The 17,853-nt window shown below is 31.8% G+C and overlaps 1 protein-coding gene across 1 annotated transcript; it reads left to right on the forward strand.

The window, feature by feature from the left end:
• The first annotated feature begins 1,899 nt into the window (after positions 1-1,899).
• On the forward strand, positions 1,900-2,744 carry LOC122605546. Its single transcript, XM_043778503.1, has one exon. It carries the CDS (start codon positions 1,999-2,001, stop codon positions 2,509-2,511), a length of 513 nt encoding a protein of 170 aa, XP_043634438.1. The 5' UTR covers positions 1,900-1,998; the 3' UTR covers positions 2,512-2,744.
• The last annotated feature ends 15,109 nt before the right edge of the window (positions 2,745-17,853 follow it).

The raw sequence follows: 17,853 nt of genomic DNA on the forward strand, positions 1-17,853 counted from the left end.
ACCTATTTAAAAAAATATAATTTTAAAGAGCAATATAATTTTTTCGTATGGTTTGTTGACATCCCCCTCAGATTAGAGGGTAAAGCAATATCGAATACTCGTTATGATTTTAGAATATATCTTAAAATTAGCAATTTGTAGTATTTTGTGTTTAAAGTTTAAGGGTTAATTGTTAGTCTAATCTTAAAATTTCTAAGCCTAAACTTGTATCATATGATAACATCCTTTTATAACTTTTTTAATTTTTATTTTAAAATAGGTTTTTTTAAATATATATATATATGTGTGTGTGTGTGTGTGTGTGCGTGTGTGTGTGTGTGTTTGAATTTTAATATAGAATATATACCCACTTTAATAAATGAAATATAAATATAAATATCTTAATAATTTTTATTAGGGTGGAATACACAAATGATACCTGAAGTATACATAAAATTACGGTTTTGATATCTCACATGCACAACACGTGACTTGAATTAACGGCCAAATTAACGGCCGTGAGTGATAGGTATGGTCAATATAAGTTTTTGACAATTATGGGTATGGCTCGCGTAATTTTAAAATTGTAGGTATGACCAATGTAGTTTTGAACAAACCTCAGGTATGATTTTTGTAATTTACCCAAAATATAATGATCGGAAAAATATTAAAATGAAAAAGTGTAGATCCTAAATATTTAGTGATGTATTTGGAACATGGATCGGATCACTACTTGTATTTGTCCACACTTTTAGTTAGTATGAAAAAATTAAAAATTTTGTCACGTTTTAATTTGCGTAAAAATATGTAGAACTAAAAGTGTGTAGAAATTTATCTACACTAAAAATTGAGTTTTTTAAAAAAAAGTTCACATTTATTAGTGTGGACTTTCACAATTAATCTGTAATCTGTAACACCTCATTTGTCCACACTAACTAAGAAGTTACTAAGTTAGTATGGACAAATGGGGTGTTATAAAATAATTAGCAAAATTCACGCTAAAAAGTGTGAACTTTTAGTTATACATACTTTTTAGTATATATGAATAAATTTAATTTTACACACTTTTAATTATATATATTTTTACACACATAAAAGCGTTTACAAATTTTTTAATTTGTTCACACTTGAACAAATGCAACATTAAATGTAGTGGATGATACATGATAGCGTTTTGTTAAATATTTTTTTGATATTGTTGTGATAAAATAAAAGTGATTTAACTATACCATATGCCCCTAAAAAAGCTAAAAATGTATAAATATTTAAACATATAAAGTGTTCCAACGTGCATTCATACACATTTTTAATTTGTTCTCACGAGTTTAGATTTCACAAACTTTTGTTTGAATGCTCATCTAGATTAAAAAGTTTTAAAATGTATTTTTACCCGTGCTTCAACGAATTAAACGCTAAATTTATAGAGAAAAAATAAAAAAGGAGTTATAAAAACAAGATAAGTTTAGAAAAAGTATTAGTGTAAGTGTGTAACGTCATTTTAAGATTATTGTTCTTATGTTTAGTAGTCATTTATTTATTTTTTTTCATCAAGTATAATTCGATGAAATTTGTTTTTTTTTTATTATTTTCTAAGAAATGACAATTAATTTACTTGATCAAAAGAAACAAAAAATAAGAAAATTACGTATATATACGTAGCTACTTATCTGCTAACGTAAGCTCCAAACCCCTTATCTCACCACACCACCGGTCCCCTACAAATAATAAAATAATGAAAAAAACTCGCCCAAAATTTACTGTTTATTGATGCTCACAGCCTGTCATCCACAACCTCCCAGCTAAATTAGACCCCACCCCCACTTTCTATATTAATCACCTTTTTTACCCTCATCCGACGTGTCATCTTTCCTTATATATACTCACTCCATCTCCACCCACCTCTTCAAAAATCACAACCATTTCATTTTGACTATTTCCAATTCTCTTTTTTTCTTTCTCTCCGAACTTTCTCTCAAAAAAAAACAACAAAACGCACACACACACAGAACAAAAAGAAACATGGGAATTTGTAGTTCATGCGACGCAACATCTGTCGCGACAGCAAAACTAGTATTACACGATGGAAGTTTACAAGAATTTTCGTACCCTGTTAAGGTTTCTAACCTGTTACAAAAACATCCAACCATTTTTATATGTAACGCGGATGAAATGGAGTTCGACGACGTCGTTTCGCCTGTTTCGGAACAAGAAACGCTACAACTTGGCCAGTTGTATTTTGCTTTACCGTTAAATCGGTTAAGAAAACCGCTTCAGCCTGAAGAAATGGCTGCATTGGCTGTCAAAGCCACATCAGCATTGGCTAATAAAACAGATAAATGTGGGTGTAGCAGTAAAAGTAGCAGTAAAAATGTTTATTTTTCTACCCCTGTAATTTCCGGAGGTTATGGTGGTAATAATAATAATGGGCATGTCAAGAATTCGGGTCGGGTTTCGGATGTTGGAAGTGTTGGGTCTAGAAGCAGTGGGAGAAGACGGAATTTTAATGTGATGTTGAGTGCCATACCTGAATAGATTTATCATATATGTATGCGGATATATATATGGATATATATATATATGATATGATGAATATATAGAGATTAGAAATTAATGATCTATATATATAGTTTGTGAATATTATTGTTGATGAGATTAGATTTTTGTAGGGAGATGTAACACTTTTTGGTTTATTTTTTGGGTTCTTTCTAAATTGCAAGTTTTAGTCCTGAAATGAGATGGATTATTATTTTTTGTTTGAGTTTGAATTAATTTATTGCACGTTCCATGCAGTTGCATTTTTTATATACATGACTTAGGACTTAAGAATATATATTTAAAAATTGTAATTCATTGCTTATTTTTTGGACTTGTATATGCTAGCTAGCTAGGCTTATGTTTTTTGAAAATTATAATCGATCGATATGGGTCCATTATGATTTGCAACAAATAGTATCGTAAAAACTTATGATCAGTTGTTGTGTAAATTTTACTTGATGATTACCATTTATTAGGTTGTAATTTGAAAAACTTATTTTTACAACCTTTGTTTAAGTTATCAGGAAAATTAATACAATATTTATTTTTACAATTTATGTATGACTTTCTACATGGTAATATCTATACTCATTTATAAAAATAATTCAACCCTTACAAATTTATAAAAATTATTCAACCCTTACAAATAGAAAGTGTCACTCAAATGTTACATAGGAAGGTACTAAATTGCTCTTAAAAAAATACTCACTATGGAAATAGTTTTTATAAATTACCAAATTTACCCTTAATAAATTAATTTACTGTAACACCCCAAATATTTTAAGGTAAAAGAAATTAACCTCTTTTCATACTTTTGACATTAAACTAATTTCCTAGTATTTTATTTTTGGATATGGGGTTAATTTAGTTGGAACTTTAACGGATAGCGTGTAAAATACCCATCAATTTGAAAAGTGGGTCGTGGCACCCATAGGAAGTGCCAGACACTTATTTGCTTATGAATCATATTTCTCCTATTCTTCTTCCTCCCATGCATTCCTTCTCAATTTCTTTTAAAATCAAAGAATAATTCATCCAAGTAAAAGATAAAAATCATCCCTAATAATCATCACCATCAATTAATCTTCATTCAAGAATTCAAAAGTTAGGGTTGTGGGTTTTGTGGTGGTGGCCAAAAATTGAGAAAAAAGAGGAAAGAATTGTGAATTGAAAACCCTAATCTATTGTCTTCCATTATTGAGGTATTGATTTCCCCTAATTTAGCTTTCATATTTCTTTTGAAATTAGGGTTCATGGAGTGAACCAATTTTGGGGATTTTTGGTAGAATATGAATTATAGATAATTTTTCCCAATTCCTTAGTTAACCTAGTAGTCATTGAGCAATGTGATGTGTTTGATTATAAAATTGATAAGTTCATGTGAAAATCTTAGTTAATGAGAAAAGATGAATTTTATTAGTTATTGAAATGTGGATGAAAATGGTAGGTTGAACTACCCAATGTTGTTGTTAAAGATGAAAGTAGTTCAATGACAAATGGGTTGGGTTTTGGGTTTAGAAAAGGCTAGTGATTGGGAATGGTTAAGTTGAACTAGTCAAGTTGTGAATGTAAGCTTATGCATTTTATGATATGATTATAGGTTGAAGTTTGCTTGTGCTTATTCGTTTTAGCTTTGTTGTCCTTTTTGCGGAGGAGGTGAGTATATTTGCATACCTTTATGTTTATGTTGGATCAATTGACCACATCATATTGAAGCCTTTTGTCCATGGTGGTTTTGACCATTTCATGTTGAAGTTCGTAAATCCATGTGTGGTAATTGATGTGGCATAAACCCATGTGGGGCATTGTGTTTATGAGGCCTAAGAACCTCCGGGGCCTAAGAATCCCGATAGTTGATATGATACGAGGCCTAAGAACCTCTGGGGCCTAAGAATCCCGATAGATATGATTGTTTAGCTTATATGGATCCATATATGTGTTGTTAGTGTACAAGGTGAATATGTAAATGTGACATGACGATACCATAGGTTACATGTAAAAGTCCTTGTACTTTGCCCTCCTTCGTATTCGTAAATGTATGCAAGTATATATTCACTAAGCCTTTGCTTATATTTTAGTTGTTTACCCTTTTATAGGTAGTTCCGGAAGAAGGAACTAGTGTTGATTTAGAGATTGAAGTGTTTGAAGTGAAGTATTTTGCAAGACTTAAGGTAAATAGGTCATTTGCGGATGAATGACGATCTTTTGGTAGATGCTTAGAAGTCCCATACCTTATGGCTCTTGGTACATTTTGCGTTGATGGTCATACTCTTGTTAAACTTGTGTTTATGATCAAGTGTAAAGTTTTCAATCCGTTGTGAAGTTGCATATTTGGTCGAAACGGTGTCAAAATGGGTAAATGACCTGTTTGATGGTATCCATGATTTGTGAACATGTTGATGTTGTAAATTGGTTTAAAATGTGTCTATATGTGTCTTGGAAATCTTTGGAATGTGTTTTTATGAAGTTCTTTGTGAAATGTAAAGATTGCAAGTTGATTCATGTGTCAAAATGATTTTTAGTTGCTGATCAGGTATCCCACTGCGGCGCAGTGGGGGTGGTTTTGCCCACTGTGGCGCAGTGGGTTTCCACAGAAATAAATCTGGTCCTCCCACTGCGGCGCAGTGAGGGATATGTTAAACCCACTGCGGCGCAGTGGGGCATGTTCAATCTTAGGCCGAGGATTTCCACTGCGGCGCAGTGTGGTTGTAAAAAAAAAAATCAAATTGTATTTTCGGTTAATCGAGTCTGGTCCTTTCATTTACACCCTAAACCTTTATTTTAATAATTAACACTTTAAGTCATTTACATCAACCTACACCACTTGACACCTCCACCACTACTGGCCAATAATACCGTCACCGACACCACTAGACCGCTGTCTCATTACGCGGCTACCATGCTTATATGACAAATTGTAAAGGTGTAAGATATGACAAAAAAAAATAGATATGGTTGGAAAAAGTAAATATTAACAAGTAGGGAAAAAAAAAGAAGTTATATTCTAATAGTCTATCCGATGGAAAAATATAAAAGTAGGCATGGTTTCTTTCACCCATGACTTAATGCAATGACTCGAGTTACATTGGTATAACAAGACCGAGACCAAGACCAAAAATATGTAAATGTCATTTTCATTTCTATATTCTACTTCAATAGTTCAATGACCGAGTTAATCTAATTTAGGGGTCAGAAAAGCAATGATGTTCTTATTTTCTTCGCAATAAAGAAAATGCTAGGAATCTACGTTGGCAACTTTTTTAATTTGTATGTCCAAACAAAAAAAGACAAGCGCTATCAAAAGGGTGAGGGAGGTGAGGAAGGAAGGGCTTTGGTTGGGTGCAGGAAGGGGAAAGGAAAGGGAAGTTGTTGGATGCAATGGGCCGGGATGCCGGAAAAGACCAGTAGTTAGGAATAGAAAGGGAGATGAAAGCGAAAGAAAAGTTTTTGAGGCATCATGCCTAGATGGTACGTTGGCGGGGACAATAAATTAATAGTACTACTAAGTGAAAAAATTTTGGACGAAGAGCGCATATACAGGTACTACTAAGTGAAAAAACGGTGGTGGCACGGGCTTCCGCTGGCTCCAAAAGAGATCCGCCCTTGACAATAATGGTTGCGGTTCAAGGTGTTGAGTAGGGCGAGATGAGAAAGTTATGTATACTATATTTTTTAATTAAAACTTAAGATTTTAAATGAATCTGGTATCAATTACAGACAAGTTATGGGACAGTCGATTTTAATCCTAGGACAATATTTTCGTTTATTGTCTAGCTTTTTTTTTTTTATGATCGTTAGGTAGTGTACAAGTTATTAATTTTGATTACTGGATCACCAGGGGTGTTGAATTCACGTGAATAATCCAGCTATTTTTGTGTAGTGTAAAGTTTTATACAATACCCAACATTACAAGATGTATCATGTCTAAATATTAGAAGTTTGCAGTTTCAAAATTTTTTTATATATTGAAATGAAATACATTTTTGCGTTACATTTAGTCTAGCTTCTATACAAAAGTCCCATTATATGTAGTCAATAAATTATATGCTTACTAGTAAAGAGTTTTATGTACATGGACGGAACTTCATGTAACTTAGGGGTAACCAAGGTTTTGAGTCCGTTAAACTCATGTAATACAAATTTTATAAAAAATGATGTATTTTTTATTGGTGTTACGGGTCAAATAAATATAGGGTACCGGTTAATGTGACAAACTTTAAACTTTTAAAACATTTTCTATCAATAAAACTTATAAAAACGTATCTGTACAACTAAATGATAAATAAAAATTACTAAAAGTGCAAAAAAAATTCTTAAATTTTTTTATAAATAGTCAAAAATCATTAAAAAAAAAACTAAAAATTGTAACAATTTAGTTGTTATCATTACTTTATGCCGATACAAAACTAGTGGATAAAACATTGTGCTACCGGTCACTTTTGTTTTTTGTTCCGTCACTATTTATGCATCCAACGACATTTAAGTTTTAGCCGTCAGGGTAGACAATACATGCATAAGGCTGGAGCCAACCCCGACGTGAAAGCTCATCTTGGATGCTCTTCCACTCTTCCTGCGATAGCACCATGTCTCTTATTGGCTCTTCCTTGTTTCCCTCTTCCTTGTGGCGCCGAGTAATAATGAGTTTAGGTGGGGCCGCATGCAATGTTAATTAAAAAAAACGTTTAATAATGAGTTTAGGTGGGGCCGCATGCAATGTTAATTAAAAAAACGTTTTTTATTTGAGGAAGAGATTAATAAAAGTGGGGAAGAGATGAGGAAGAGGTAGGGTTGATAGTGAATAAGAATAAGTGATTTAAGGAGAAAGAAAAGCTGATGTGGCAGTGAGGGTAAGTCAGAAAAAGCTGCAGGGTTGGCTGAGGCCTAACTAAACTAACTACTACTGTATAGATACCAGGGTTGGGTGGGTCACATGAATTTGAATAATCGTTATTGAATTTAGTTATATTATTTTCAACAGTATTCTCTTTTTTCTTTAAACAGTTTTATGACTGACGAAGGAAAATTGTACTCCTTTGCTTGATGAGGTAGTTGGTTCGTCTGAACTTGTTCTAGCGTGCTACCTATGACAAAGAAAGCACACCGTTAGCCTCGTCAAAAAAGGAGGAAGGTTCCTCTTTTGACCAAGCTCGGGCGTGATAATAAGTATGGGTTTTTCGTAAGGTAATTGATAATCGAGAGAGAAAGAGGAAGAGAGTGAGTGGTTGAGAACGTAATAAATGAGGATCTGAAGTCCTCTATTTATAGTCACCATATTGGATAATAAGGTGCTTCGACTCGGGGGTGGTTCATCACCCGGGTAATAAGCTGGTACTTACCTTATCGTTCTTGTATTCGTTGGACAATAGCGAGCCCTTTTGTGAGCTGGTCTCCACTATACTTTCTGATGAATTGCTTTGGCTTGTTCGTTGATTCGTTCGTTCGTTGGCTCATCGTGCTGGTTCATCCCAAGGGTTGGTTCATCATGTTGGCCCATCCTATGGGTTGGTCCATCATGTTGGTCTATACACCTTCAATGACTTTATCCACTTATTAAATCACACACTGACTTATTGACCTTGTTAACATCAGTTAACTTTGTTTTTCATCTTATTTACTTATAAAAACTTCATTAGTCAGTAGTTAACCGCAAAAATATATCAACTGAAACGACCAAGTAAAGGGTTAGTGCCAACAATGTTTCCAAACCGATCGAAGTGACTTACTAAGAAATTGACAAGATCGGTGGCACATGTCTTAGAACATCTCCCTTATTGATTCGTTTATTGATCTATACACCACCAAATATGCTATATAGTGTTATAATGTACAACACTTCAAAGCACGTTTGGTGGTGTATGGTCAAAAATAAATGGTGTAGAGATCATCACCCGTTTGTTTAGCTGCCCATTGTGATTGATCCTTCTATATATGTTTGTAGTTTAAAAAATGAATTATTGAGATCAATTCTTGACTTAATTAAATTATAAGAAATAATATATACCGATCGAGTATTGTTTTACCATATTCTTGACTCTTGAGGAGAAATGAGTATACGAAACTTACATCTAATATTGTTTGTTATAATATGAAAGGTTTCTCTTTTTAATTAACAGCAACTTGATTATTACATGATCTAGTAAGGTGCTAAACCGCAATAGTACCGTTATTATGTGGTCAGATGAATCCACATATGAATACTAAAAGTCATAAGTTTAAAACCTTGCAAAAGGCAAGTAGAGTTGTGATCTATGTGTGAACTGCGGATAGTGACTTATCGGACATAAGTTTTATGTGTTATACGCTCTGATGCCAAGACGGTACATGAGGGTGGATGATTCTTAATTACCCTTTGAAAATTGGCAAATTAAGTTTAAAAGGATCAATCAATCCACCGATCGTATGAAAGGTTTCTTTGAAACTTGCGAATTCACATATCGAAGTGTAAATGAAAAGTTATTATAATAAATACATCTCGTGATGCATATGCTCTATTAGACAACAGTACTACAACTGGACAATAGACAATTGGGCATGTCTTTTATATGTGTCCATGATGATGGGGTAGGCTTTTCTTATGGGATGTCATATTATGTCATGTACATAATATTTACACAATTACACTTGGAATGGAACATGTAGCCTGCTGAGATGGGAACAACAACGATCCCATACATCATGTCTGTATTCCGCAATAAAAATTGTCACAAAGTTATTTTGGATCTATCAATTTTGTTCCATTTGTACTTCATGTATATATCATATATGTGTAGATATCCATGTACGTAGGTCAATGAAAATAGTAATAATGTTGTACAAAAAGTCAATCTATCTATACTACTATATACAAATTAGTTGAAAAATTAAGATTTTTGGAGTATACGGAATTACCATTTTACCCTTAATAAATTAACTTACACAATCATTTCATTATCTTTTAAAAAATATCCACTACTCTTTTAAATCAAATATCTTTATATCAAATACCTTCACCATTTGACGCATCTGCCGCCACCAACAGTCGCCGCCACCATCACCATCCGTCGATGCCACCACATCAATGTCACTGTCATCGTCGCTGCATTGCGCGGATATCATGCTCGTACTCCCTTATAAAAATTATTGGGGTGTTAAAAGTTAATAATTTTTGGGACATGTAAAATTACCAACTTACCCTTCCACTTAAAAACAAAATAAAAATATCCTTATTCTTTCTTTCTTTTTGCCAAAACAACGGACACAAAATATTCTCTCTTTCTATATACCAAAGCAACACACACCCATTTATTTCCGTCAATAACCACCGGCATCGTCGATCATCACTGACACCCCGGCCACCGACATCCATGATATCTGCCACAACGCGCGGATACGATGTTCGTAATCATATAATGTATGTACTTGATGCTATTTTTTTTTGCTTGATTTGAACTATTTGGAAATATCGCAACGATCAGGTTTTCTCCTCGAGGTATATATCCGGAAAGACCTCCTTGTTCGACATCACTCAATCGCATTGTGGGTAGTAGTGTAAACGATATGATACAGCTCGCCAGCTACCCGAAATCAACTCGTAAACTATTTGAAATCGATTTGGTTTGAGTCGAGTAGAGCTCGAGCTACCCGAGTATGTTTTCGAGCCGAGCTTGAGTACCAAAATAACGAGTTTGTGAAGCTCGTGAGCCTTATCGAGCTTCTTTATTATCACAATTTTACTCTTTATATATTAATATTTAATTATAAATATAACTATTATTATTATTTATAAAATTATTATAAATGTATATCTTATCGAGTCGAGTCAAGCGAGCTCGATACTGTCGTTTACTCGATTGAGTTTGAGTTTGAGCTTGGAAATAAAAACTCGATCGAGCTCGAGTCGAGTTTCGAGCTTCGAGTTTCTGAATCAAGGCGAGCTCAAGTCTGACACTGTATCGGCTAGACTCGACTTGTTTACACCTCTAATTGTGGGCTACAAGCTAGCAGGTGTAAAAAGCTATGTATTTCTTGGTTCAAAACCCTCTTTAACTTGTACTTGCGATCCGTATGTGTAATTACACTATATATTATTGTCCGTGCTTATGAACAGTGCCACCATAGCTCATTCGTCCGTTACATATCGTATCATTGTTCGGATTTTGTCACATCGTATTCGATTTGAGGTTTTTTGTTTGACATTTTTGGTTTACTGTATAACCTTTCTCCTGCGTGACTCCGTTTCATCTATCTTTGTTTTATTTTATATACGCTTTCTTGTCATGTCGGATTTTGTCACATCTCTATTATAGTGATTTTCGGTAAACTTTTTATCACATATATCTAAAATTGTGTTTATAGTATTGGCCTTTAAAATTAAAAAATACTTGCAAAAACACGTACAAACCGACGTCGCTCAATGGGCGGCGCAAAATCCACTAATTATAATTGAACTTATCCCTGAGATATTTAGTACTTTGCTAGATATTGTATTATTTAATATTTATTTATTTATAATATATTACCATTCTAATAAAAATATAATGTTTGTACTTGGTTCATTTTAATTAAATTAAATATATTGCGTCAATGACATGACTTAGTTCACGTTTTATTAGGTATATCACCCGAATACATAACACATATACATAGCTATATGTTTACTCTAATATTAACTACCCTAACTTATATCTTACTCAAAAAACTCGATTAATGATATACAAATTTATAATAATCCCCATAACCTTAACTACTACATGTGCCAACCCGACGTGACTACGTACACCTATATGTAATCATCTCTAGTTTGCGCGACGTAATTAAATGAGTGGCAACACGATCTAACATTTTGCAACTAGCTAGACAAATGAGAAAATCGGATTCAATTAATCTTTCAGAATATGGCTTTGCGTGATTCGAATATATATAGCAATAAATAAAGTCACATATAATTGATTAAAATTCATTTAATTAACATCTCCTAAAAAGGAAAAAGAAAACAGTGTAGCAAAAGACATTGAAGTTGATGGTACGCAGCTTCCTTCGTGTTGCTCCATTGAATGTGGCTTACAATAGGTATAATATCTTTCTCTTCATCATTGTACTTCCAAGTTGAGTAAATCTCGATTGAGTAGTAGATATTGTATGAATTTTTTTAAAGTCATATAGATATGATCTTCAAAGTTTTATATGATCAAATATATATAGCACATGATATAAATATCAAATAGTAAACATCGTGTTTAATTAATGAACACTAGTGATCAATTATTATATTATAATAATCGTATAATAAAATGTAGCAGTAGTAGTGGTATATCACTTTGTCTGTGCAAAAAGCCTAGACATATTATATATGTTTATATAAAAATATATATATATATATATATAGTACGGTATATTAATCAAAAACAATGATAAAAACATCCATTCTAATTTTACACCATCGTTTAAGACTTGGTCCTTTGGCTTATGTGTGTTTAATTTGAAATTTCTTCGTAATTTAAATAAATCATTCGACTTATATAATTTTAACAATAATTATTTAATTTATACAAAACTTACCGTAAAATAAACGTAATTAGTCATCCAATAATTATTCAACTTACAAATTCTTTGTAACAAAAAGCCAATACTTACAATATATATAATTATATATTTCATGACCTTTTGGGTCTTTTTCGGTTTATGTGTGTTTACTCTGAAAGTTACTCGTCATTTAAATAAATTATCCAACTTTGGAATTTAACAATAATTTGTTTTATACAAAACAAAACTTACCGTGCAAATGTGTATATTATAAAAGTGACGTGTTCTTGTTCTGTAGTAAATGGTGGCCAAATAATACTGTAGTAACCATTCATTATATTTATATATCTTATAATTTTTGTTTGTTTAAAATAATTGTTCATTTGTTCACAAGAATCATATCTTTTATGTTAAAGAGAAAAACAGTCTTTTTTTTTTTTTAATTTTTAAAGTGAGTTTCAATTCAGACGTGTTGGGGACAATTTTAACCAGAGATTTTCCGCGCGAACCTCCAACCATTCTTAATGGAAAATTTCTTAGAGATGAGAAACCCAAAACTCGAACCTGAAACCTTGGGTAAACTCACCCTCGGAGCCCACATAGTAGATTTAGAAGATCTGACCACTGGAGTTTAAGCCAGTGGTTAATATCTAAATATATATAGTGTGCGAGTTGTGAATACATTCCTTCTAAATAAGAAAACAAACTCGGTTATACTAGTAAGATGATGTGTATAAATTAAACTAAATTAAGACTATATGCTTCTCAATAGCATACAAATGAACACTTTACACTAATTCATACAAGTGGGAGGTAGGCCTGTCTATGAATTGATACTTGTTAGGTCTTGGTTAGACCATTCTAAAAAAAAGCTTGTGTTGGTATCATTTTTTTAAATGTATCATATCATATATGATGATATGATCGACTAATTAATATAACAAATATAATATATTAAATGATAGATATTTTTATAGTTATGATATCATTATCGATTTGACGATTTTCATTCTAAAAACATCATAAAGTAAGCTTGTAATAGTAGTGTACTAGTGTTGTATTGATGTATCCCATGGTTGAAACCTTGGGTATTAATTGTATGTACTACTGATGATGTGTAGATTACTTTCCAATTTACTGTATGTATGTGGAAAAAAAAAAGGAAAAAGAAAAATAAAAAGCGGATAAGACAGCATTTGGTGTAGTCTGATTTAGACATCGCATAAGAAGAAAACAAGCAATGAAACAAACGAGAGGATAATAAGTTGGCTATCTTCCAATTGGATTGACTAATCACTAACTTCTTATATATCTCAATATCAATGATTTTTGTATGCAAGTTTCATTAGAAATGATATATACATATAATGAATTTCTGAGCTGATGGTCTTAATTAAAGAATATGTAAATATATTTTTGGAAGCGGTCTGTACGACGATATGGTGAAGTTTATGAAAAGACCGGGATGACAAAATCTTCAAAACAAAAGGGCAACTAATAATACATTGTTATTATTAAATGATATATTAGGCTATCTCCAATGGGGTGTTCTTAGTCGCCCTTAGGTGTCTTTGGATATTTTTTGCCGTTAAAGTTTGTCCAAAACTAAGAATTTTTTAAAGGATGTCTTTACCTAAGGATATGTCACTTGTCCTTACCTAATATAATTTTATTTTTAGTTGGAGGTAAAAGGATATGTAAAGATATGTAAGTATGTTTGTATGGTTGTAGATAAAATTATAGGCTTTTAAAAATTTATAAGGATGTATAAGGATTTATAAAGATATGATATGACAGCTCGAATCCTTAACATTGGAGATAGCCTTAACTCGACTTATATATTGTATTATTTATTGCTTTTGGCACCTTTAATTTCTAAAAAGTTACAATAATGAAACCTAGCTACTGTTATAATAATTAAACGAATTTAACTTGTATCCCCCTTATAAAATGTCAAAGATAGTTATAAATTACAATGTTATATGTCAAAGGGAAAGGGGACAATCAAATAAGAACAATTTTAAAATAAGAACACGGTGAAAACACTTAAAAACTAAATTTTGATGCATTAAAAGTCCATAAAACTAACATAGTGTATAACTAATTATCATTATTTAAGTGTTTAACAACACATTGGCCTGTCAAAATCAAGAAAATCATGTTTTTTGTTTTGTGCATCCATCTTGGATGCATATTCTTCAAAATGATGCATCCAACAAAAAACGTGATTTTTAAGATTTTGACAGATCAATGTGTTGTTAAACACTTAAATAATGATAATTAATTATGCACTATGTTAGTTTTATGGACTTTTGATGTATCAAAATAATGTTTTTAAGTGTTATCACTTTTATTATTTTAACAGGTAAATTAAATTACGGGCTAAATTTTTATTTCCTTATTAAAATACTTTTGTTATGCTACACAAATGTTGTTATGGCTGGGTCGTTGACGGGTTGTCAACTTGTGATCGACAGCCTTTAAAGGTTGGGTTTAATTTGCTTTTTTATTTGTAAGTTATAACGTTTGTTTGTTTCTCTAACAATTTTGACATCACATTTTTCTTATTACAATTATCGATATTATCTTCACTAATTTAATACTTTTGTTTTGTGCCCATTTAAATGCTAACTGTGAAACTATATCTACTTTAAGTAAGCGAGACGGCTAACATTAAAATATAATAATAATATTTTAATTTACCTTTCGAACCACAATTGTCAAAAACTAAGTGACGATAGTCAAAATGCTTTTACTGAAAAACAATGTGCTAGAAATTAAGGTTAGATAGTTACATCCACTCTTATTTAAATACCACAAGAAATTGTTATGATTCATCAACTCATAGGTTTTACATTAAATTATTAAATAAATAAGAATGAAAAAGAAACATGTGATCTAAAATGTAAATGTGTATATTATTATTGATTGTACAAAGCAAGTATATAAAGATTCATCGAAGTTTAAAAAAATGGTGTACGTAGTTTATACAAAATTTGATAGTTCATCCCTAAATATCAATAATCACAAGTAAAACTTTTTTCGAAAACTAATGACACTTAGTCTAATTTGGAGTTTATAAGTGAATATTGATTGAAACTTGACTACCTTTGTAACTATTGATATTAAGATATACCCCCTGCATCTCTACTATGTAGACAGTAGACCAATAGGCAGCTCGTTAGTTTTTGATACCATTGGCACCATTTAGTCACTTGGCCTCGTCAGTGGTCATTCTGATCAGTTAAGTGACTAGCGAAAGGAAGGGGTGGTATATATATTTGTGTGTGTATGTGTGTAAAATAAACCGAATAAAGAAAGTGATACGTCATTGTACGTTGGCAATGATATGTCAGTTTGGAATTACTGAAATGTAACTAACTCAATATAGGGAACGGTCTTATAAATATCCTTACCTAATTAATTGTTTCTTGTATCCCTACAATGCCTAAATATCTGCCCTCCAAAATTTCATAATTGATCTTTGATGTGTTAATGTTAATCTTACGGGGCGAGGGGAACGCTAAAATTTGTGTATATAAACTACTACCAATGCAATATAAATGATATCGTATTTTGATTTTTCTTCTTAATTACTTTATGTTAAGCCAACCCAACGTCATCATATCTACATTTAACTAGTGATAAACATTATCTCAGCCTTAAATATTGCTAAAATGATGGGTTTTATTTTACCCGATCAAGAGACATTTGCATTTTCTACTTGTGACGGCATTATAAATAATATCTTTTTCCTATATACTAGTGAAATCAAATTTATCATAAATGGGCCTGAGAAGTCAGTATCACACGTTCATACTCGGGCTCAGATTAGTTTGTTGATAAATGGGCAGAGAGGTCAGTATCACTTTATAGTTAATACTCGGGCTCAAATTGGGTTTGTTGAGCCCATTTAATAAGTTATCAGTTCATGTGAGGTCGTGAGGACTTCGGACTTGCTCCATTTGTTAATGGTAGAGGTGCAAGAAGCGGTTAACCGATTTAGGTTAATAATTTTAATAACCGGTTTCGGTTATTTTTTGAAACAGTAATAACCGATTACGGTTAACTTGTACCGGTTAATAACTGGTTTTTAGATTTTAAAATTGGAACCTATCTAACCGATTTCGATTAATAATAACCGGTTAACCGGTATCGGTTAACCTATTCGGTTTTTTTAAACATATTCCAAAGCCTAAGCGACGAATCCATATTGCAAAAAAATCTGTATTCCAAATAAACATTATTTTTTAAACACAACAAACTTCATCATCCCAAATCTCAAAAACAACAAACAATTGATGTTGGATCGGATGAAATAAGAATTAATCTATATTTAGTATAGATATATTGAAAGCTTACGAAATCATCTGACGGTGCGATCTTTCTGGTTATATATCAGTGTATGTATATAATATGACTGATATATATAATATGTGATTAACCGGTTATTATTTGGAAAATTAACCGGTTATAGGTTAACCGGTTAATAATCGGTTTTGGTTTTGAAAAGAGTAATCGATTAGTAACCTATAATCGATTTTTACTATTTCGGTTACTAACCGATTTCGGTTACCGATTACAAATCGGTTCGGTTAATCGGTTTTTTCTTGCACCTCTAGTTAATGGCTTTCAATTTAATACATTATAAATTTATCGGGGACAATCAAATGAGAACAATCTTAAAATAAGAATACGGTGAGAACATTTAAAAACTACATTTTGATGCTTTAAAAGTCCATAAAACTAACATAGTGCATAACTAATTATCATTATTTTAGTGTGTAACAACACATTGATCTATCAAAATCGAAAAAATCACGTTTTTTGTTGGATGCATCATTTTGATGAATATGCATCCAAGATGGATGCACAAAACAAAAAACGTGATTTTTTCGATTTTGACGGATCAATGTGTTGTTAAACATTTAAATAATGATAATTAGTTATGCATTATTTTAGTTTTATAGACTTTTAATGCATCAAAATGATGTTTTTAAGTGTCCTCACCGTTCTTATTTTAAGACCGTTCTCACGGAGTGTTAATGTATATATTTTGTTATATTTAGTGTGTAGCAAAAGTTTTTTTTTTTTTCCTCAAAAGCTTTTTATGACATTTTAAGATCAACGTTTTATGTTCGTAAAAAAAGCCATTTCAATATTAAAATATGGTGCTTTAGTAACCGCCTGTATCACCATAAAGTCTTGATAATAGATGAATTTTTTAGCTCTAATATAAACCTTTTTTTCTAAACATACCACGTTTTGATGTCTTATATTTGTCATGCTTACTCAAAACATTTCACCTACACTTGCATCATGTCCTACGTATTAGAAAAAAAAAACATGTGCGATAACTAAAAAAGTAAACAAGTAAAAAGTAGGTCTTCCAGGCGAAAAATTTACAAATATATCGAACCCTCTATCTACAATTCTATAGTACTATATATAAAAACTATAGCCTCCATGTTAAAAGTTAAAATGAATGAGATATACGAATTGAGCAAACTGCCCTTAATAAATTGAATCACCACCGGCCTTTAATATTAAATCAGACCATCAGTCACTTCTATTTTATACTCGTAAAATATTTCTATTACACCCCTTTTAAATCAAACACCTTTAAATTAATTAACTGACGCCGCCACCAGCATCACCATTCATCGCCACTTTCACACCGCCATTATTGTCGTCGCATTGCTCGAGTACTGTGCTAGTTTATAATGATTTATATGCGGACAATTGGACCGACAATTGTATTTTACTTTTATTATAATGAAATGCATTTTTTTTTATTTAATATGTTGTGATTTAAATTATAAAGTGTAGCTCGAATGT

Source organism: Erigeron canadensis, chromosome 6 (genome assembly GCF_010389155.1).
Source record: "Erigeron canadensis isolate Cc75 chromosome 6, C_canadensis_v1, whole genome shotgun sequence".
Classification (NCBI taxonomy): Eukaryota; Viridiplantae; Streptophyta; class Magnoliopsida; order Asterales; family Asteraceae; genus Erigeron; species Erigeron canadensis.